The sequence below is a fragment of the Vigna radiata genome, chromosome 4 (assembly GCF_000741045.1).
Source record: "Vigna radiata var. radiata cultivar VC1973A chromosome 4, Vradiata_ver6, whole genome shotgun sequence".
NCBI lineage: Eukaryota > Viridiplantae > Streptophyta > Magnoliopsida > Fabales > Fabaceae > Vigna > Vigna radiata.
This window is the reverse complement of record NC_028354.1, coordinates 17,470,144-17,492,614: the sequence shown is the minus strand read 5'-3', so window position 1 is coordinate 17,492,614 and position 22,471 is coordinate 17,470,144. Positions and strand designations below refer to the sequence as shown.

Sequence of the window (22,471 nt, the reverse complement as noted above, 5' to 3'; positions counted from 1 at the left end):
TGTTTTAAACTGCGATACACCACCTGTAAAGAATACAGATAACTTCATGGTCTTTTGTTCGTTCGAGACCCTCCTCTACCTCATCTTCTTCGTCTTCTTGCCCTCTGCAGGCGTTGATAGTTCCCTTCGACGATCCCTCATACGTCTCAGTCCTCGCGACTGTCCCCGAGCTTGAGTTACATCTTCCCCATGTCGTACCTCCTTTCTCCGAAGCTCCACCACCAATTATAATGCTAGCTCCAAGATTGATAGAAACAGAAAGTGAGGAGTGATCTAGTTTTCCCGATGCTTGCGACACCAAAATTTCCAACTCCTGGATGTCCTCGTCGACGCTCCCCTCCTATTGCTCCGATGCCAGCTCCTCACAAACGGTGCCCCCGATTTAGTTCGCCAAACCTCTACGTCAGAGTGTCGGGGAACATCTTCCAAGTCGGATGCGTGGTTCTCTTCCGCTAGAAGCAGAACCAAAAGTTCGCTAAACCTCCCTCCATGCATCTATAGATGAGCTTCATCTTCTCCTTCTCCTTCTCTGTCACGCTCTGAGGTCAAAGAATTTCTCTGCCTGTGCGATCCAGCCCATGGGATTCACACCTTCAAATGTAGGTAGTTCAACGTGCTTCCTCCAACTATGTCAAAATTCTCCTTTGTATTCTTCTGATTTCTCCCCTGAGTTTTCCGGTGATCGTCGTTAATGTCCAACATTGACAGAATCACATCTTTATTCAGAGCTCAGATACTGGTTCCTGGTTCGTCGTCCACGAGCTCGTTGGAACTTAAGAGTCATCGCTCGCACCTCCGATATATATATATATATATATATATATATATATATATATATATATATATATATATATATATATATATATATATATATCTTAATGATTCAGTAAAGTATAAAAAATACAAGTATACTCTCCCCCAAAGAAACCAATCTTCCTCCACTAGCAAATAACCCAGTTTATACTCAAAAGAATATCTCCCTGAATAGAAATAAAAGAAGACTATTTATAGTGTCGCCTTCCCGTGCCCTATCCTTTATGATAACCTAAACTGCTTCTACTAATTACCATTCGGTACTAGTGTATATATACCCTTTGGCCTTTGATCCATGCTCCCTTTCATCTTCCTCTACTTCCCTCCTTCCTTATGGATACCGTTTGGTCTATACTTCCCCCTTGTCTGACCGTTCGACTTCTCCTCTCACATCGTTTGGCCTTACTTCCTCCTGCCTCTGTTCAGCCTCACTTTCCCCTTGCCTTACCGTTCGGTTTCTCCTCTCATGTACCGTTCGGCCTCACTTCCCCCTAACAGGATACCTGATCCTATCCACGTGGCAGCTCTGATCAGCTCCTCCATCATCTCCGGTCAAGACGTGCTCCAACCCTTCTCGATCTTTCTCTTTTCTTCTCGCACAAAGCCCTAACACGAGAACTTCAATTGGGAAAATGAGACTCTCGGACTTGACCACCCAAAAGCTGCATCCAAGCCAAAACGAGTCGTTCACTAGTGCATTCCGGGGAAATGACACCGGTTATTTTGGCTGATAGGCACTGGTTCCTAAACCGGTGCATATTCAGGCGAGGTAAAAAGTAGTAGACTTTAGGCCTCGGTTCAGAACCGGTGCATGAAGTAGTAGATTTTGCCTCGGTTCGAAATCAACTGATGCCGTAACATATTTTATTTTTTTCAATATCTTTTTTTAGGTGCACTTTCTGCCTCGGTGGTTGAGCGAACCGGTGCCAAAGGGGCATTTTCTACCTCGGTTGTGGTATGAACCGGTGCCATAGGTTCTCTTTATGCCTCGGTTGTGGCATGAACCAGTGCATATTCCCCTGTTTTTTTATTTAAGAACAGGTCTGTTTCTGCAACATTCCCTACTGCAGAAACATACCTGCATATAATTTTACAGCCAGAACAGTCCAAAATAATCCAGAAGCATATATTTTGAATGAAAATTATATTAAAACATACATACATTTAATGTAATCAAAAATAACTTCTTAGAAACATAAATCAATCCAATGTGATCATAAATCAATCCCATGTACAAAGTTAAACTACTAATGAAGTACAAAAGCATAAACTTAGAACTTATTATATCCTAATATGTACTACATACTATTATATAATTGAATTACATATTTAGCTAGTGTTTTCCTCACGAGTTTAAGTGTCTTCTCTGGAATTGGAGCAGACATATTGAATTTCTGCATAAAACACAATTATTTCAATTAGTGCATATGAAATCTAAGCTTGTAGAAAAAAAAAATCAAACCTAAATATTATCGTTTCCCATCCACTAGTGTAACGTGCACAAATAGTGGTCATCATCTAAAACATGACGTAGTAACCACATTCATATGACTCTGTTTGTCTATTACTCTAGAGTATAACATCATAATTATAAAATTTTAAGTAACATCATTGGAATGGTACAAAATGTAACAAAGTATGGACTAAAATACCAATAAGTCCATCAAACACTGGACTTATTCCAATTCTCATTATATGTTAGAATGTCAATCTCTAAATTCACATCTGTTTTAAGATTATGTTAGAATGTCAATGTCTAGAGATTGACATCAGTATTGGGTTTCGAGCTATAACACTTGTTTTAATTGTGGAATCTGATGTTGATATATGTGGATAAAATATAAGACACGATATTCAGGTTCTTAAAGAGGAGCAAATCAAACAATTTGAAGGACTGAGATGGAGATTAAAATTGAAGATGAAAACTATAAATTCTTTTATTTTATCTTTATGATTCTGACACAATGTTTATGTTAATGGTTTTGACTGTTTGAGAAAGAGCAGAAGGTAAGGTTATAACATGTCATGAGAGCATTGAGTCAGTTGATGATGACAGCAAAACGCAGAGGGCAGATTTTTCTTACTGCACAAAGTCTCAACCAATATCCCAATCTCAACCAATATACCAACTCAAATATAAGACAAGATAAAGAGGGTTTGAACTTACCGTGATGGGAAGCACTAACGACGACAGCGACAGCGGGGCGACGGCGTCAGCAGGGCGACGACGTCAGCGAGGCGACAGCGGTAGCGGGGCGACGGCAGCAGCGGGAGAACAACGGCAATAGGGTCGAGGATGGCGAGAACTGCAAAGAAAAAGGCGGCAGAATGAGAGAACGACGATGCACCAATTCTCGCAGCAAATGGACGAAGAAACTTAAGGGGGTAAGTTTTTACGAGGCTGTGACGCGATGAAGAGTGCAGGTTGAGATTGCAACAGAGAGAATGCANCGATGAAGAAAGAAGATGAACANTTTAGGGGGTAAGTTTTTACGGGTTGGTGTAAATTTTAAATGAGGATGTGCTTCGGTTATCCAACAAACCGATGCCTCAGCTCAAATACGCCTCGGTTCCTAGTAAAAACGATTCATAAACCTCAAAACATATCCTCGGTTCCATCTACTACCCGATGCAATAACACCCCCTCCACGTGGAAAGCTTAGTTGCCGAAGGGTTTGCAGTGGCGTAGCAGGGTGTGCCAGGCCTATACGCATCAGGTCTGAAACCAACCGAAGCAATAGTGCATTTTGTAAAAAGTTGTCAGTCAAAGGTTCAATTTGCAGGTACCAGGTAGAGGTTTAGGCATTGGTCTTTCTGCTAACCGAGGCAATATTCAGCTTCCACCTCGCGTCTTCTCAAAACCGATGTATATAAGTCTATACGCTTCGGTTTACTTTTAACCGAAGCCTATATGGCGTGTCAGAAACGACTTTTTCTACTAGTGGTTCCAATAATGTTGGAGTCAGCTCATGCAACGTTCCAGAAATGGCTTCCAGCAGTTTCAATGGCCCACTCAATGTGCAACTGCATCTAGAGTGCACCGTTTCACTAATTCATCTCGAAGGCCAGCCTATGTTTGCAGCGTCAGCAGTCCAATGAATGCAGCGAAGACCACTTTGTTCAAAGCTGAGGCCCAATTAAACGGCCCAATTATGCTTCTGCCATCATCTTCAGACCAATGCTCTTCAATTCAGCACCTGCGCATCTTCAACATCTTCTAAAATTCAGCCCCAATTAATATGCAGCTGCAACCAAAAACATATGGCCCAAAAAAAATTATTTCAACAATTCTAAAATAAAGAACAAGAATTTTTATTAAAAGATATTTTCTAAAAAAAATCTAAATTCCTAATTATTTACAAATATAAAAAAAATACTTCTAAAAAACCTATTTTTAACTACAATTTTATAAAACTACAATTTTAAACAAAAATCCTAAAACTAACCTAATTCTAAACAATTAGAAACTAAAGAACCCTAAGAAAAGATTTTTAACAAAGAAAAATATGTAAAAATAGGGAGTTATCAATACCAATGTTGGAACGCTAGAGAAAGAGGGTTTGAACCTAGTGCACCGAATGGTCCAGGAACAGCTACACCGAATGGTCTGGGAACGCCTGCACTGGACGCCTAAGAACGGCTTCACCGAATTCCAGTGAACGGCTGCACCGAACGACAATGAACGTTTGCATCGAACGCCAATGAACATCTGCACCAAATGCCTGAGAACGAACCAACAGAACACGAACACTGAACAAATTAGCAAGGCACTACCGCATCGAACGATCAAGTACCGTTGCACCGAACGATCAATGAAGTGACCAGAGAAAGAAAAGAACAAACTCAAAATGCACTGAAAAATCTGTGTATTATTCACTAACTCACTTACTTTCTAACTCCCTAAAATGTACAGGTGTTGGGTTCTTTTATAATAGAAAAGTACAACTTCCAAAAACAGTTAAACAATAGTTGTCTAGGCTTACAAACTGTCAGACTCGGCTTACACGCTAACAAAAACTAGTAAAAAAAAATAATATATCATCTTTGAAAATAACCTACCTCAACAATTATTTGACTTTCAATAGGTTTATTTATAATCTTTTGATCTCTTGCTTTAGAAATGTGGATTTTAAGTCTAACTCAATCTCACAAAATAGATTTTTAAGGTGGGTTTTGATAATGATGTTGCCCCATCCTTCACCATCTCCGATTTCTCCTTCCATAAAATAGACAATCTTTCATTGTGCAAATTGGGCTTGTCAGGTATGTAAGGTGCGCAATATACATTTTGTGATATCCCTTGCATAGCAACACCTTGTCTCCTTGAGACATCTTATGACTTGAATATACTATTCTCTCCAGGTTGGACTCAATGACTTGAACCACTTGATTGGTCCTGTGTTTTGTCTTGACATTCCAACAATCTCGTGTATGTACACTTTGACAATGTACGAGGCAACAAAGCATAAGGCGTTGGTGTAGGAGGCCGAGCGAACAATTTCTCCAGGAGTGTTGGAAGTGGCAGGGTTCCTCTTGGACCTCAGGGGGTTTGGCGCGACAAGCTTGCTAAATGCGACTAAGGTGTGCCACACACTTGACATGTCTCCTATGGCTATCATAATGGACATGATAAAATAGATTGCTAACGCAAACAAGGTGAACCTGTGGATGATGGCAGACTTCAAAAGATAGTTGAGAACGTAGATCTTTAAGGGGCTTACGTTATGTCCTACATTGACAAGTTGAAGCTATGGATGGGAGTGGAGCACGGTGCCTAGTTTGGCAACTACCTTAAGGGGGTATGAATGTCATCTCTTCTACAGAGATATATCAAACATTGGTTATTTGTATTTTATGAGTGTATGACCCCCTTTAAGAATAACTCAAAGTACGTTGAGTTGCTTTTCTTGTACCTTGACGTGGCTAACAGAGACGATAACCTCATCACGATACCTAAAGTGTTGAAAGCATTCAGATGGAACCTGAAAGGAGGAACCCTGTAAGACGCCTCGGCTAGTTGTGAGCTCAGGCTCGAGTGTTCTCTCGACTCATTCCCTAACAGCCACACATAGGAGATATGACAACAATGGCCATAAGCTCTCGCATTGGCTTAGATTCTAAAAAGGTAGAGGAGTACACAATGACTCTGGATGAGGACGGTCTAGGTGAAGGTAAGACTTATCATATGCTTTTGTGAGGCTACGAGTTGCACTTGGGTTCATGCAAGATCTTGAGCGGACTATCAATCGTCTACTACATGTTCGACCAAGTGTGGGACTAGGTATTGAGCCAAGTAAAGGTCTTAGTGTGGAACAACCTCATGTCCTATAGTCAAGAATTGATGTTAGGTTGTTGTGCGCCAAACATGATGCATGTCCCCACGACAAAAGCAAACGATCAAGACTATGAGAACATGTTGTGGAAGACTAGGGTTCCAGGACTTTTCTAAGATGTGCTCCAAGTGAAGAGTTTGATCTAGATGATGGGCTCACCAGAAGCCCAAAACCTAGCGAGACTGATGGGACGCTTGGAGACAAAGAAATAAAATCTACCCATTCTTCTGAGGACAAAGCTTGGCATATTTTATCCAGTGACAGAGGTAAGGCGCTTAACTACGATGGTTGGTCCAAAGAGTCTGAAAGTGAGTTAGTAAGTGGTGATGACCAACATAGGAGAGTGAAGGTACACATTGGGGAAATGTGACGTGCAACATCCCATTTTCGGGCATTTCAAGTAAAACATTTTCACTTTATAACTGATCATAGATCATTAAAAACAACTCGTAAATATTAATTCAAAACTTTCAAATATCCGCAACTAAAACTCAGACAACTAATTAGAACAAATTAAAATATTAATCTGTTCAACAATTTTATGAAGGTAGTCTGTATTAAAAAATTCCCTAAAGAAATAAAATCTCCAAGTCTCTCATTATCCTCGCTACCTTAAGCATCCATTGGACTACTGTATCATCATCTGCTCCCGTATAACAACCCGAGTCATACGATCATCGTAGGAGGAAAAACAATCACAAAAACCCGAGTCATACGATCATCGCAGGAGGAAACACAACCACAAAAAATGCAAGGGTGAACTAACAAAATAACCATCAAATCAATTGATAATAACATTTATATCACAGTTGTTAAGTCTTCACACAATGCCATCACATTCAACAACCATCAATACTTTATAAGACTACAACAACCATCATCACACCCTTAATCCCTTCCCTTAATCAAAATATGTAGTATTCCCATTAGCTCTACCTCGTCTGTCAAGCAAAGACAACTCGTGCCTATAGCAAAATCCTTTTATGACTTTTTTTCATCTTATATACTTCCACGAATATTCTATTTTCCTGAAATAGAACGATTCGAGTGGTCCTCCACCATAGCTTCGGACCTGTGTCCCTTGCTCCACCATGTCCTCCACGACATTGAACTCAACATGAGTTGGAACCCTACGAACGAGACATTCATCCCTTTCTACCCTTCCGCAAGAGGAAAGGTCAACACTCGATTCCAACCTCTTATACCGCCCTTCAAGGACAAAGAGATCCATCTTTTCCACCGTCTCTCAAAGACGAAAAGATTTAACCTTTCTACCCTCCCGCAAGTGGAAAGGTCAACACTCGAATTTCCAGCCTCTTCTACTACCCCTCAAGAACGAAGATACTCATCTTTTCTACCGTCTCTCAAAGACGAAGAGATTCCACCTTTCTACCCTCCCGCAAGAGGAAAGACAACATTTGAATCTTCCGTCTCTTCTACCGTCCCTCAAAGACAAAGAAACTCGTCTCTTCCACCGTCTCTCAAAGACAAAGAGATTCCACCTTTCTACCCTCACAAAAAGAAAAACAAAATTCCGAAACACAAACGTATCAACTTAAACATACTCAATGATAAATCACCGTAATTATCATTAACCTACAATCTGAACCATACTCTGAATTCATCATTCATCTCTTTAATCACACATGTCATATACATGATAGCATCACCCATTTTTATTTCGCAGCACTCCACCTTCCCTCTCAATTTTTTTTTTTTTTACACTTATACGAAGCATATTCACCCTTATCATTTATAACTCATCCACGGACCCACTCATAACAACACATGCAATTTCCATTCCATATCCACACACATATTGTCACATCACTATTGTATGTACATTAATTATATTGTATACTCATCTAATTTCGCCCACCATTTCATAAAAATAATACAATAACCAGACCTAGGCCTACACAACCCAAACTTTTCACTCTATTAATCTTTTTCCTTTATAAATCATCCACGCAGAGCAGGTACATATAAAACCCAATGCATGAAAGAAAACTCTCTTTTCCTATAAACTCCACCCGTGGGTTCCACGACATAAAGGCTTCCCCTTTATCTCTCTCCTGCACTCTAAATCAATTCAAACCAAAATCACATATGTTTCCTTTTCTTTTTCATTTTTAATTTCCTCACAATCTTTCTCCCACTCATGCATTCACCTAAATTATTTACTATAATGCATTCATGACTTCTCGCAGATTATCCCATTACACATACACTCAATGCATGCCTCATATTTTGCGCGTATCAATCAACATAAAACCCTCCAAGGCCAAACACATAGAGTTCTCAACTCCCCCTAAAACCCTTAGGTAATGCTCCTGCATCCTAAACTGAGCTTTGAAACCCAACACCCATCAACCACTAGCCCAAACTAAAACTGTTAACATACAAAAACTAATATTTAATACATACAATCGAGCGGTTCGGGTCGTCAAGGCCAACCTGGAGAGAATAGTGTAGTCAAGCTGCAAGATGTCTCAAGGAGACGCGATGTTACTGTGCAAGGGATATCAAAGAGCATATATGCCACGCATCTCACATACTTGGAGGATTGTCTTCTTTATGGAAGGCAAAACCAGAGATGGTGAAGGATGGTGGCGACAATATCATCATCACCGTAATTATCATTAAATGATTGTGTTAATTTGTATAATTAAAGAATTAAAGTGCTTTGCTGTTTTCTGGTACCTACTCATGAATAACTCCTGGAACTGTGGCATTGGTTTATTCTGGAAATTGGCTTAGTTTAGTGCTTGCTATAGAATTGGTTTACGTTAGTATAACACTAATGATTCATTATCCAGTGAGCACGTTCTGTTATGTCTCAATAGCTGTTTTATTTGGTCAAAGTCAAATTCTTTCTGCACCTCTATACTCTCATTATCATGAAATTTTTTGTTTTGTCTTTTCGGATTATATAATTTTAAAGTAATAAATGATTTTCAGATTATATAATTTCAAAGTTATTTATTTTTCATAAAAAAAGTATTTTTGAATTGTATAAAGTAAAAAACGATTTACAGATTACACAATTTATAAACTATATTTTTTAACCTTATTCAATTTCTGGAATTTACTTAAAGTTTTCGAATTCTATAATCATATATAGTCCAAAACTTTTTTTGGAATCATGCAATCTGAATTCTATTCAAAAGTTTTTTGATTTTCAAGTGGGAATTAAATATTCAGAAGAGTGCAGGACGAAAATATATAGGTGTAGGAAGAATCTGCCTTGGTGAAAATGTTTAACTCCATAATTCATTGAAAACTGACGTATGATATTAAAAAAAAAAAATTGACGCCGGAATCTATTATGAGTGTAGTGGCAGTTGCCGTAAAGAAAAAAAAAACCATAAACCGCCAAAAACCGTCGGAAATTTTGAAACTGTTAAAAGAATTGCAGGGCAGAATGTATAAAGGTACAACCCCAAATTCATCATTCTAGTTTTGATTGCATGTTTTGTTTTGTCGTTGGTTAGAATGGATGAAAGGGAAGAAGAAATGGGCATAAAAGTGTACAATGCAACTCCACCGGCAGAGGAAGGAGGAACAATCAAGAACCGACAGCAGAACAAGCGTCGTGCATTGATGGCAAAGGGTGTTCAGAAAACCCTATCCAAAACTTCTCTCCTCGGAAACTTCCTTCCCACGGGCACTCTCCTCACCTTCGAGATGGTGCTGCCTTCAATCTACAAGAACGGAGAGTGCAGCCACGTGCAGACCCTCATGATCAACTTCCTCCTTGCTGTCTGCGCCCTCTCATGCTTCTTCTTCCACTTCACTGACAGTTTCCACGGTCCTGACGGAACCCTCTACTATGGCTTCGTCACCACCCGCGGCCTCTCCGTCTTCAAGCCTTCTCTCCCCGCCGTCCCTGTGCCGAGCGACGACAAGTTCAAGGTGGGGTTCACAGACTTCGTCCACGCCGTCATGTCCGTGATGATATTCGTGGCCATTTCCGTTTCCGATCACAGGGTCACCAACTGTCTGTTCCCTGGGCGTGAGAAGGACTTGGAGCAGGTTAGGGAGAGTTTTCCTCTCTTGGTCGGACTCCTTTGCAGTGGCCTGTTCCTCGTCTTTCCCACTTCCAGACATGGAATTGGTTGCATGTCTTCCTAGTTCCTTCTGTTCCTTTCTTTACTATATTGTCTCTTCTGTTTCATATTATGGTTCTAATGTATTATAGTTGCCTTTTTCTTTCTCCTCGGATTTTACAATAGGGTTTGTACTTCGTTGTTGTGTTCGTTGTTGTAAAGAAAGAGTAGTTCAGCAGTAATTAACTGTTTTAATTTAACCATACAATGTATATATTGGAATTACATGTAAATTTTTACAACTTTCTTGTACCTATGTAATAATACAAGTAAAATATTATTGTCTTTGATCATCATGGGAGAGAACACTCAGGAGATCTCTCTTACAATAATTAATTGTTGCTTTTGAGTATAAATTAACCTTAGCAATGTTTATTTGATTTCCATGTTAGTAGTTATTAGTAGTAGAAAAACACTATGCTCAGATTAGCAAGGATCCTGATATTCTGATGATATAATATAGCTTCTTTGAAAAACAAACTATGTTTTCTGTCAAAGTTTCATATGCTTTAAGTCAAGAATGTTCCGTATACAATGCCTTCAATATAGGTGTTCCAAATTGTGTAACAGAAAATATTTTTTCTTTCTAAAATTTATTTTTAATTTTTAGATTCTACAATCTAAAAGTCTTTTAGATTTTTTATTTTAAATTATACAATTCATAAACATTTTTTATTTTCGGATTCCACAGTCCAAAAATGGCAAAATAGAAAGCTTTTTTACATTGGGTGCAGGAAGTAAGTCACGAAGGTGCAGGAAGAAGCTTTCTATAGTTATTTATCCATTAAATATATTACATTTTTGTAGCACTTAACAACTCTTTCAGTCTTAAGACATGGGATTGGGCGTTTCTTCTTGCACTTTCCTGTTTTTCTTCCATATCCCCATACAAGTGATATTTCCCAAACTATCCTCGTAAAAATATAATAAAAATATCCATACTTTTGTTTACTTTTAATATTTTCCAAATTGAATGATCTTGGAGGCATTTCCACGTTTGAAAATATTTAATCAGAATATAAGAAAAATTATCTAAAATAAGTGTTTTAAAAATTATTTTTACATTCAAAAATATTTTTAAAAGCACTTGTTTTAGAAATATTTTTATATTCCATAACACAATATAAAAGAAAATTTTTGAACAACTTTTAGAAAATTCATTTTTTATTCTGGATTATATTTTTGAGTTCGAAATATATTTCCATATCCAAAAATAAACATCCTGAAATATATATTTTCTTTTTTCAGAATAAACATTCCCAAAGGTTTTTTCTGTTTCAAAAATTTATTTTACATTCCGATCTGCAACTGGGTTGAGCTCGCACGGTGGTTGCCCGCGTTAGCGTTTTCCGGCGAGTGCTAAGATTGCGACGGTGGCTGATGCATTGCAGATCTGCTCCGATGCGGCTGACGGTAGTGAGGCGCAGTAGCTGGAGTTGGGTTTCGCGGCCACGACGAACAGCGAGGGAGGAGATGAAGAAGCCCGCAACTTCATCGTCAAAATATCTTCGTAAGTATTAAACCCAACCACACAGGAGTACTGAACCCGAAGAAAAGAGGGCTTGATTGCGACAATTTCTACAAATATAAAAATAGCATATATTTCTTTTTATCTATTGGATAGTTCGTTGATGATACAAACTATTACTTATTTTCTCCGGTTTTAAATATAACAAAAATTAATAATTCAAACTGATTAAAAAGGATAATGTAATATATTTAATTTCAATGATCGTTCGAAAAATAAACTATTTCTCTAAATTATTTCTATCACTGAGTTATTAAAAGTAAAATTGTAATTAAATGAAAAATACTTTTTTTATATTTGAGATGGATAGAGTATATAGTTAGGGGCTGAAAAATATGAGCTTGAAATGCAGAGAGATCCAACAAAACAAATTAAATAGATTTCCTAATAAATAATACAATTTTATTTATAATTATAATACAGCAACAGATTCTTTGCTCCACTAGGCGAAATACAAAATTGAATTTCTCCAGTGTCACAGCAAAGAGTTGAATACAGAGAAAAAATTGTCTACAGTCCGAATTCAGGATCTTGTTTGTTGATTTCATTCTGATTGGTCCCTTGAAATTTGATATACTTATACCACTTAGCCATTGCTACATAGATTACAAAATCAGCTGTGGTGAGTGCTGCTAAGAGGAAGTAAAATCTGTCCAAGTGTCCCTTATTCAAGTTTCCTGGGATCCATCCTGGCATCTCATCTCTGGCTGAGATCTTCATCACAATTGCAACAAGCAAGCTACTAACATAGTTTCCCAATGATATCGAAGTCATACAAAGTGCACTGCCAAAGCTCTTCAATCCATCAGGTGTTTGTCCATTGAAGAACTCTAGCTGACCCACATACATGAAAACCTCTGATGCACCCACCAGCATATATTGTGGTACCTGCCAAAATATGGACAGTGAACTAGACCCTTCACACTCATTGCAATCTTCTATTGCATGCTTTAGCCTCCAGTGCTCCACCAACCCTGCTGAAACCATGGCCATTATTGCAAGGACTAGGCCGATTCCCATCCTTTGCAGCTCAGTCAGTCCTTTTGATTTCATTGTTCTGGCCACCAGAGGGTCAAGAACTCGCCTATAAACGAAGATGAAAACTGCTACACTTAGAATGTCAAAGGTGGACATGCTTGCTGGAGGAATATGGAAGCTTGAAACTTTAGTGTCCATGGCATCACCTTGCTCCACAAAAAGTGATGCCATTTGAGCAAATACAACTGAGTACAGTATGGTGCATAGCCAAATTGGGAGTAGTCTCAGTATGCATTTCACTTCTTCTACTTGTGTCACAGTGGATAGACTCCATGGACTGCATTTGTTCTCCTCCATTTGTTTCAAGTTTTTTGATGTGATAAATGCTGCTTTATCCAAGAACCTGCAGAGTCCATACAAATTCCATCCCTCAGTTGCTCATATATACAGATTCTTTGTAAACAGATTGGACTATACCAGCACTGTAATTTTGTACTTTTCAACAGACTTTAACCGGTAATAATAGAAAATATGTTAAAGGAGAAATTACGAGATGATCCTATATTTTAGTTAGTATTAGTAAAATTTGCTTATGTGATAGTTGAAGATGACCTAATTGTTTTTCTTAAGGGCCATTTCATAGTTTTTGTGGAGAGAGAGAGAGAGGATGGAATGTGTACCTAAATCCTTGGGTGTGGAGCATTTTTCTGCCTTCCTTGATTGGGAATTGTTGATCAGCCTGGTAGAGTTTATCATCTTGCAGGACCTTGACATTCCATTTTCTTGCAGCAGCCACAAAAACTTGGCAAAACCTAGGGAGAGGGTTTCCGCTGGGCTTGAAGTATCTGTACCTTGGTGTGCCACAGAGAAACAAAGCCAAAGCCAAAGCAGCAGAGCCAGCTGATGCCCAGAATCCCAAAGTCCATAATCCATCATCCTCAAAGTAATTCAATATGGTGTTGGAGAAAAGTGACCCAACGTTCAAAGCCAAATAAAAATAGCTAAAAAACACTATTTTTGAATGTTGTTCCCTGGGATCACCTTCATCGAATTGATCAGCCCCAAATGTAGCAATGTTAGGCTGGTATCCACCATTTCCAAGCGCTATTAGGTATATGGAAACATAGAATAAAACCGTTTGGTATGATGGGTGAGATCCACACGGTAACTCTTTATCTCCACAACCACTTGGCTTCAGTAGGAATATGTAAGATGACACTGATAGTGACACCAAACCCTGTTACGTACAGCATGTTAACTCTCATTAACAATACGACTCATACTCCAACTCTAAACAGAGTATTAGTCTCCAAATGCTTTCAAATTGATTATTATTTTTTTCCCAAATTTAGTCTCAACTCGATCAACAACTTACATAAAGAAAATTTGTTTTTAGAGGGTCTCAATAACTAATTTTTCTCATAAAAAAAAGAACTTTTTTTTGTCAATTAAATCCTTGTGTAAAATCAGATAAGAAAACCCTTTTGAAAAAAATAGAGAAATAATGATACCCATGATGCTAATTAACAAGAAATCATATTATAGTTCAGAGTTCTATGATGATCAATTAGAAGGTATATATCTTGTGTATCTAGGTGCTGATGGATAGTACTTACGATGAGAAAAATGAGTTGGAAAATGGCGCAGGTGATGTACCTTCCCCAGTAAGAGTCACTGAGGAAGGCTCCAAGAAGAGAAAAGATGTAAACAGTGCCAGTCCACTTGCTAACGTTGTTGGCTGCATCAGCATTGTCTTGACCCATCACTCGAGTCAAAAACAACACCAGATTCACTCCCACTCCAAAGAATGCCAACGTTGCTAGACCTTGATTCACTGTTACAGTAAACACATCACTCACTCCATCAATAAATATTATTTAATCATATATATGATTTTCTTATTATTTATATATATATACTATTTACTTTCTTCATTGAACTTCACTCATATATACCTAAAATCAAAATTGCAGCAACCCAGTCGCCAGTTTTCTCTCGAACTGCTGGATGACCATGGCGATCAATGGCTCCATCTGAAGTGTAATCCTGGTGCTCCTTTTTAATATTTTCTTCCATTGTGTTCTGAAATATTCAGGCATAAAAGGAAATCAAATATTGCAATGTTTCATCTCAAATTCTTATAACCAACTTTGCATGAGTTTACGTTTTGTACCAGTGTAAAACTTATATACTATGAATCATAAAAATTATTTTAATAGTGATCACTAAAATAATTAGTATAAACGTGATGAATAACAATGAGTGCATTATTGTTTGAACATGTTTTTCTCATATTTTGCACCAGACATTTAGGCTTCATCTTTTGTGCATACTGAGATATTTTCATTAAAGTAGGGGAGTAAATAATAAGACTTTCCATAAAACATAAGTGATGAAGTCATAAGCAATCCGTGATCGCGATATTGTTAGCAAAAATACATTGGAAAGATCAGTTCCACATGTGAGGCAGTAAGGTTAAAAGATCAATCAATTGTTCAGGGGAAAATAAACTAAATAAATACTTCATATGACTCTTCACACGTGTGGTGTTCTAAATTTTAGGACAGATTATATGTCTCTCTCTATATATATATATATATATTATACAGCAAATATATATATACTGCAATTTATGTAAATAACAAAGATCAGAGTCCACTGATAAATATTTGCTAGTTTGAAATTTTGAGATGAATTATGTATATTATAGAAAAAACGTGCTGTGATTTATATAAAATAAGAGAGTATAGGAAGCCAAATATGGTGAATGATGTTATAGAGAAAAATAGAAAGGAAAAAAAATATTGCGTGAATTATTACATATAACTATATAGTATGAATGTGATATATATATTCCATATTTTATCTCAATGCACTGTTCGTGTAAGTATCTCATAATTGTACACTTCTTATAAATTTAAACTAAAAATTCACATATGGCTGAATTTGCATGTTATGAGGATTGAAGTTTCTATATAACCAACTACACACTCACAATGAATAATCATATCGATCGAGATTCACGAAGGGATAAAATTTAGACACTGTTCTTTATATATATATAATTTGTATCGCTTTATAATTTATCTTAGTAATAGGCAGAAGGGTGCTATATGATTTTGAAGATTGTGATGAAAGAAGAAAAGCAAAAACACTTAAACAACTGATGGAAACATTGGTGTTTTGGAGGAACTTACACAGTTCTGATCCATGTGTGCATCAAATCAAAGCAGAAAAGGGAGATATAACTAAGAACACTGTACGGTGAAGATGAAATGAAAAGAAAAACAAGAGCAACCAACCTTCTTAAGAAAATGGAAACAAGCCATGGCTAGGATTAATGAAGGAATCTTATTGCAAGAGGAAAAACTGAAGGATAGTGGAAGAACAGAAAGAGGGGTGATGGATGTGCATGTAGGTATGTGCATGAAGGTTAGAGCATGTATATATAGAAGTTGGGTGGAGATTTAAAGGTGAAGTAGAAAGTGACAGAAAAATTAAAGACGGTGTGTTGCCGTTTCACAGGAAAATTTTGAAGAGGCGTGATACAGTTGGATACATATCACTTACTGATAACATATCACAATCACCATGAACTCGTTAGAGTATCACGTTTTAGGTGTACTCTAATTAGGCTAGCTGTCACTCATAATTACATTTTTAAACATACGTGCCCAACCATTCAAATCTTCTTATATAGTATTCACCTTTATACTAGTATTTATCTTTACACATACTATCTATCTATATAATATATCATGTTTAAATTTTCTTTCATTCTTTTCTGCAAAATGAAGATAGCATCACCTTTCGTCTGTCACTTAACTTTAAACTTCGTCTGTATTCTAAAAATTTTCAGATAAGAAGACTATCAAACTTTCAAGGCATTGGTAAAGATAAGTAACTTGGTATGTAAAAAACAAATATTACAAAATAGAGTTTAATCTTGAAAAATATGTTGAAAGTTTCGCATCGACTATAGATATATGACAGGTAAAAACTTCATCTTATAAATCGATGTTGTGAGATTAAATTATATTTAAAAATTCACTTCTTAACAGAGGAAGAACATAAAAACAGAAACTAACCGTATAATAAAAAAAATAAAATTATACTTCATTCCCACCAGCAAAATAAAAAGATGGAAACTTAATTTTGCGAATATCTTTATTAGAATGGGAAAAACATTTAATATAAACTTCATGCATTCATTGTAAACAAGAACATGCTCCCATTAATTGTTTATTTAGTTGCTTGTGCAAAATTTAAAAGTCTCAAGTTATAAAGAATTTAAGAGTTGAATGAAGTTACATTAAATGGAAATTGGTTTTCATATATTAAATGCTTCACTTTGAAATTTTCTAAACTTGTAAAAAGCGTTAGTCTAATTACTTGTATAGTTTGTAGATTATCTCTAGATTTGAATAGAAGTTAGAAAAATATTGTACTTATTGGCGAATTATTTATTGAAGTAGAAATGATACTTGAAATAGTATGGAACTTGGTTTTAGTAAATGTGTTGTTAAAAGACAATTTCAAGAGTTGTTGAAAATTAAAAGTTGTTGTCCAGGATCAAAATGTGTTTCTCACTTTTCCATTAACTATGTTATATTAATTAAAATATTAGAACTCCCTGGAAAATGCTTTACTTTTTCAGCGACTTTGTTCATGAAGATGATACATACGAATTAGTTTCTTCTTGTACTATTCAATAGATTTACGAAGCATTATTTTTCTCAAGAACGTCTTTTGAAAAGAACTTGTGATCTATTTATTTTTTAAACAAAAACCAATCTTTTTTATTGTGTTTTCGTTGTATTGACTTATTAATGCACATTTCAATATCCCACTTCAATATAATGTTAAAAATTGAATTTTAAAAATTGTCTCTATTAAAATGTGTTATTTTCAACATATTAATTTTTACATGAGATATATATGCAAAACTAAATATCAATGAATAATTCAATAACAAATAATATAATAAATTCCATGACAGAAAATAATTTTATAAATTCAACATATCTGATTAAGATAAACTATAATTCATTATTCTATTATAAAAAGTAGATTTTAAAGTTAATTTAACCTTTTAAAACTCGCTTACAAGGTAACTTTGGCATATATTTATAGTATAAGATAATAAAAAGAATACTCTATGCAAAAGCTAGTGAAAAAGTAGGTGTATACAATGCACTGGCAGTAGAATCAGAGCTGAAAGAAAATTTGGAAGAATGGATTTTTGGGGTGGGCAGCAGCCCTTAGCCTGTATTTTCCAAATTTGTGTACAATTGGTCATACTAGCTTAAAGCTATATATAATTATTAAATGTAATGTATATGTATATAATTAGCCAAAATATTATTGAATGTCGCATTCAGTTTGAGTTTAGATTCTTGGTCTAAAATTAATATGATTTAACAAAAGTGGTTTGGTTATTTATGTGTATACAAAACAACTTCCTGAATTCTATCTCGAAAAGATGGCCCTAATTAGAGGAAGGAAATATGGTTGAAGTTACGTATGAATTAATAAGGAAGTTATGAATAATGTGTTTTTTATAATTAAAAAAAAAAGTTAATTGGCAGTAATGGACAAAAGAGATAAAAGCAGTGTTGGAATTGTTGATGTACACAAGTTGTGGAAGGTAAGCAATTGTTGGGTGCAGCTTGCATTAGTGACGAATGTCGATATTTGGAGCACACCATTGCATTACTATCACCAACCTATTTCATCAAACACACTATGAGCTGGATTGCAGTCATATGTTAAACTTGCTTAGGACATCATTAAAACGTGAATCTAATTGTATGTGGCTATGTTAATTAAAGCCCCGTCCATGTTCAGAAATTAAAGATAAATAAATGTTTTTGTTTCCTTTTAATTTTCTCAATATTTTGTGACATTCGACACTGACAAAGACGGGGAGTGATTGTCGGTGTAAGATGCACGAATAAGGAGTGGTTCCTCATAGACTTCCAGTAGAACGGATATATGAAAGAATCAAACATACACCAGAATGAGATGTATGGGACTATATATACGGTTGAATGATAGCTTAAAAGAATTAATGGAGAGTTACATATTTCATTTTCATTTTTTTGTTTTCTTTTTTCTTTTTAATTTTACAACTTAAAAGCGCATGAAAAAAACTGGATTAGTGTTTGGTTAATTTCGTGTTAAAATTGGGTTTTAGCAAATGCATGGAATGTGAAACTCACGCGCCCTGTTCAATTGGCGTACGTCTTGTATTACTTTATTGTGTAATTTGGATATCAAAAGCGAAACGCGTTTCTTTATATAAGATAAAATGTTGAAATGAATCAGCGATAACTTAGGCTGCTTATCATTTTGAGGACATTCATACAAACATTAGCAAAGTTTTCAACCTCGGCGGCTCAAGTTATCTTAGGTTTTAAAGCGAATATCTTTATTCACTGAAAACATGTAATTATTTTATTAGTTTATGAAAAACTAAAATTAAAATTCATATTAATATTTTAACGGTAATGTTCCTTTTGTAAATGACACTTTATTAAATATAGGCATATTCTCTATAATAGATTAAACGATTCAAAGTTATTCCAGTTTAGCAGAGTTTTTGTAAATTGTCTAACTATACTCAAACATGATTGTCTATATTTTTAGTATAATAATGAACTCATGTAATATCCAAATCATTAAACCTAATTTGAAATGAGTAGGCATGTGTCTGTGATCCCGTATGAAAAAGAATCATATTTTGAAGTATAAGAAGAATGCGGTCTGGTTTTTAAATTAAAATATATTGCATTTACAAATTAATATGGTAAGCCCAAACCAAGCTGGAATATGATTTGTTTGGTAGCCTTATGCAGACCCTATTTAAAGCAGATTTTGTTGGTTTCGCTTTCTTCCATCACTAGGACCAGTTTTGCCAGTGTGAATCACTTGTCTGATTTCAGAAATGGTATTAAAATACTTTCTAATTCTTTTTTAATTTTTTTATATTGAAATCTATATGCATTTTTAATACAAATAATTATATAATTGTTCGGGTATCTGAGTTCAGAAGTAAATGCGTAATAAATGAACCTATTTACCTGATACTCCTGACATGTATTTATAATGCTGGATATGGGCCTAGTATTAAGGCAATCTTAATCAAGGCCCAATCACAGCCCAATCACCTTAATCATATAATTACCGTAATTACCTTGTACTAATACAAAAATCATATTTTATGACGGACAAAAACAAGTTATGACGTACGTAGTTTTGACGTAATTTATGATTTTTGTACGTCATAAAATATGATTTTTGTACTAGTGTTGGCTTCACCTTGACCCTTCAAACTATTTGTGTCTTGCCATCCGGTTTCTTTCATTCAAACTGACCGGCCACTTTGAAGGGACGACACTTAAATGTCTTTCACAAGCTGGTTCGTCTTAAGTGACCGACCGTTCAGATCTGTTTCAGACGGCCGATCGATGATCCCCAGTACACATTACAGTGTTACAGGTAGAAGAATATCGACCATTATAGTTTAACTAATGTGTATATAATTAAAAAATGAATTTTATTGATAGAAAATAAATGAAATTTAAACTACAGTTGTCCATGGGCACTAGTTGGATATACATCCCCTTTCGATGTGGTGCCCAATTTTCTTTCTTCTAATGTCCTTATCATTCAACTCCTATTCTACCATTTTCGACACATCTTCTACTCTCTCTCATGTCTTTTTCTCGCGCTTTCTCCGTCACCACCAAAAATGCATCCAACTAATGCAATTATTATTAAAATATAATAAGTAATATGTGGTTATATATATATATATATATATATATATATAAAAGAAGAGATACTGAGTGGAGCTCGACAGGTATCTGAGTCAAGTTTGGTGGCAATCACAACACAAGCTCGCGGGTGGATATCATATCATATGACATGACATGTTATATTTTATAGGGAAAGTTCTTTTTGCAACTAAATTTAGAAAATCTTAACTTGGATAATAATTCATATAGTTAAAACAGATTTTTTTAATTACATATTTATACACTTACGTCTTATTTTTTTTATTTATTTAGAATACATTAACACAACAATAAATAAATAATAAATCAGTAAAAGTATAACACGTAGTATATCAAAATATTATCTAAAATATTTTTTTCCATACTATAATTATTTGTGTAGAACATTTTAATTAAACCGATTTTGAGTTTTCTAAAACAGGGTTTTAAGTGAAGGAAGCATAGAATGATCAATGATTTTTCTTAAAGTCGTGAAATTTCTACATTTTTTTTCTTATTTGGATAACCTGACCTATACATACATACCTATACATATACACATATTATATATATCCAAAAAAATTTATACCTATAGTTTTCTAAATGTAAAATTGTTCTTATATTATTTAGAAAATATATTTTACCTTTGTTTCAAGTATTATCTTTAACTAGGTGAAAACGAATTTTAGGAATACAAAATTCACTATAATTTAGTGGTTGTTGTGCTTACTAATTGTTTTTTTCTTTTCATTTTGGTAATCATTGTGTTCTTTGAGATTTTTTTTATATGATATAGATGTTTTAGTTTAAGAGAAAAGTCAAAGATATGATTTGAAAGGAAAAGTATTGAAATTGATTGCCACTTTAAAGAGAAAGTCATGTTCAAAAAATATCTACTTGCTTTGTCAATTTTATCAACCAACTTATTGATATGTATACTAAATTCCAAATTCATATTTTTGAAAAGCTTGATATATTTTAAATTGATATAAAAAAGTGTTATAGATTGTTGTCAACTTGTTATGATAAAAAAGAAATACTCAATTTTACATACAACATAAGATTTATTATATTAATTTTATTTTCTTCCTTCTCAACATGATAAGAGAACACTATCTTTATTTTGCGACTATTCTCTTTATCATTAATCACACTGAAATTTCATCATACATTTTAGCTCTTTATTTATAATTACACATTATTAAGGTAATAGTTTTTCACATTTTTATGGAATAATACAATGAAAAACAAAACATTGAAAAAACATTAAATTAAAACTATTTCACATTTGAAGGGTAAGACTTTTGAACCATGAAAGAATAAGATTAAAATAATTTTGAATTTCATAAATAAATTAAAAAAAGTTGTATATGTCAAGTCAATAGTCATAATCAAAATATCTTCTAACAGTAATTAACTTTAAAAATAATAACATACAAATAGTTAAGTAAATAAAAAATAAAATAACATTACAACAAAAACAAAATTTGATATTACCACCAATCAAAATTTGTTAATAATGTTTAAAATTTTGTGATAAATCAAAATTACTACGGTCTATTGATGATTAAAAATTCATTAATAAATGTCACAATCTGATTTATTTTATTTTTTCATATTTAATTTATAAACATATTTCATCATATTAGAAAAAAATTTGATATCCAATCAGCCAAAAATTTACAAATGATTTTTTTTAGTAATCAAAATTTTATCTTACACAGACAAATCTTGTTCGATGAATTTTAAAAAATTTCATTACTGACGAATTTACACTAAATCAAAGTGAGAAAAATGTAATGTCATTTTATAAAAAAAAAAGTTGTTGATAATAACCATTCTAGATTACAATTAGGTTTTACTGACTAAATTTACCAATGAATATTTGTTGATAGATATATTTCATTAATAATTTAAATTTTAATTTACTTA

General features: G+C 34.7%; 2 protein-coding genes across 2 annotated transcripts; one reads left to right on the top strand and one right to left on the bottom strand.

The window, feature by feature from the left end:
• The first annotated feature begins 9,641 nt into the window (after positions 1-9,641).
• Positions 9,642-10,363, top strand: LOC106758462 (protein DMP9-like). The gene has a single exon (XM_014641382.2). It carries the CDS (start codon positions 9,642-9,644, stop codon positions 10,278-10,280), a length of 639 nt encoding a protein of 212 aa, XP_014496868.1. The 3' UTR covers positions 10,281-10,363.
• A 1,800-nt stretch (positions 10,364-12,163) lies between these two features.
• On the bottom strand, positions 12,164-16,338 carry LOC106758789 (protein NRT1/ PTR FAMILY 7.3). The gene is made up of 5 exons (XM_014641776.2): positions 16,064-16,338; positions 14,717-14,843; positions 14,378-14,595; positions 13,442-13,998; positions 12,164-13,164 (listed from the first exon to the last, which is right to left on the bottom strand). Exons 1-5 carry the CDS (start codon positions 16,187-16,189, stop codon positions 12,294-12,296), a joined length of 1,899 nt encoding a protein of 632 aa, XP_014497262.2. The 5' UTR covers positions 16,190-16,338; the 3' UTR covers positions 12,164-12,293.
• Positions 16,339-22,471: the final 6,133 nt, after the last annotated feature.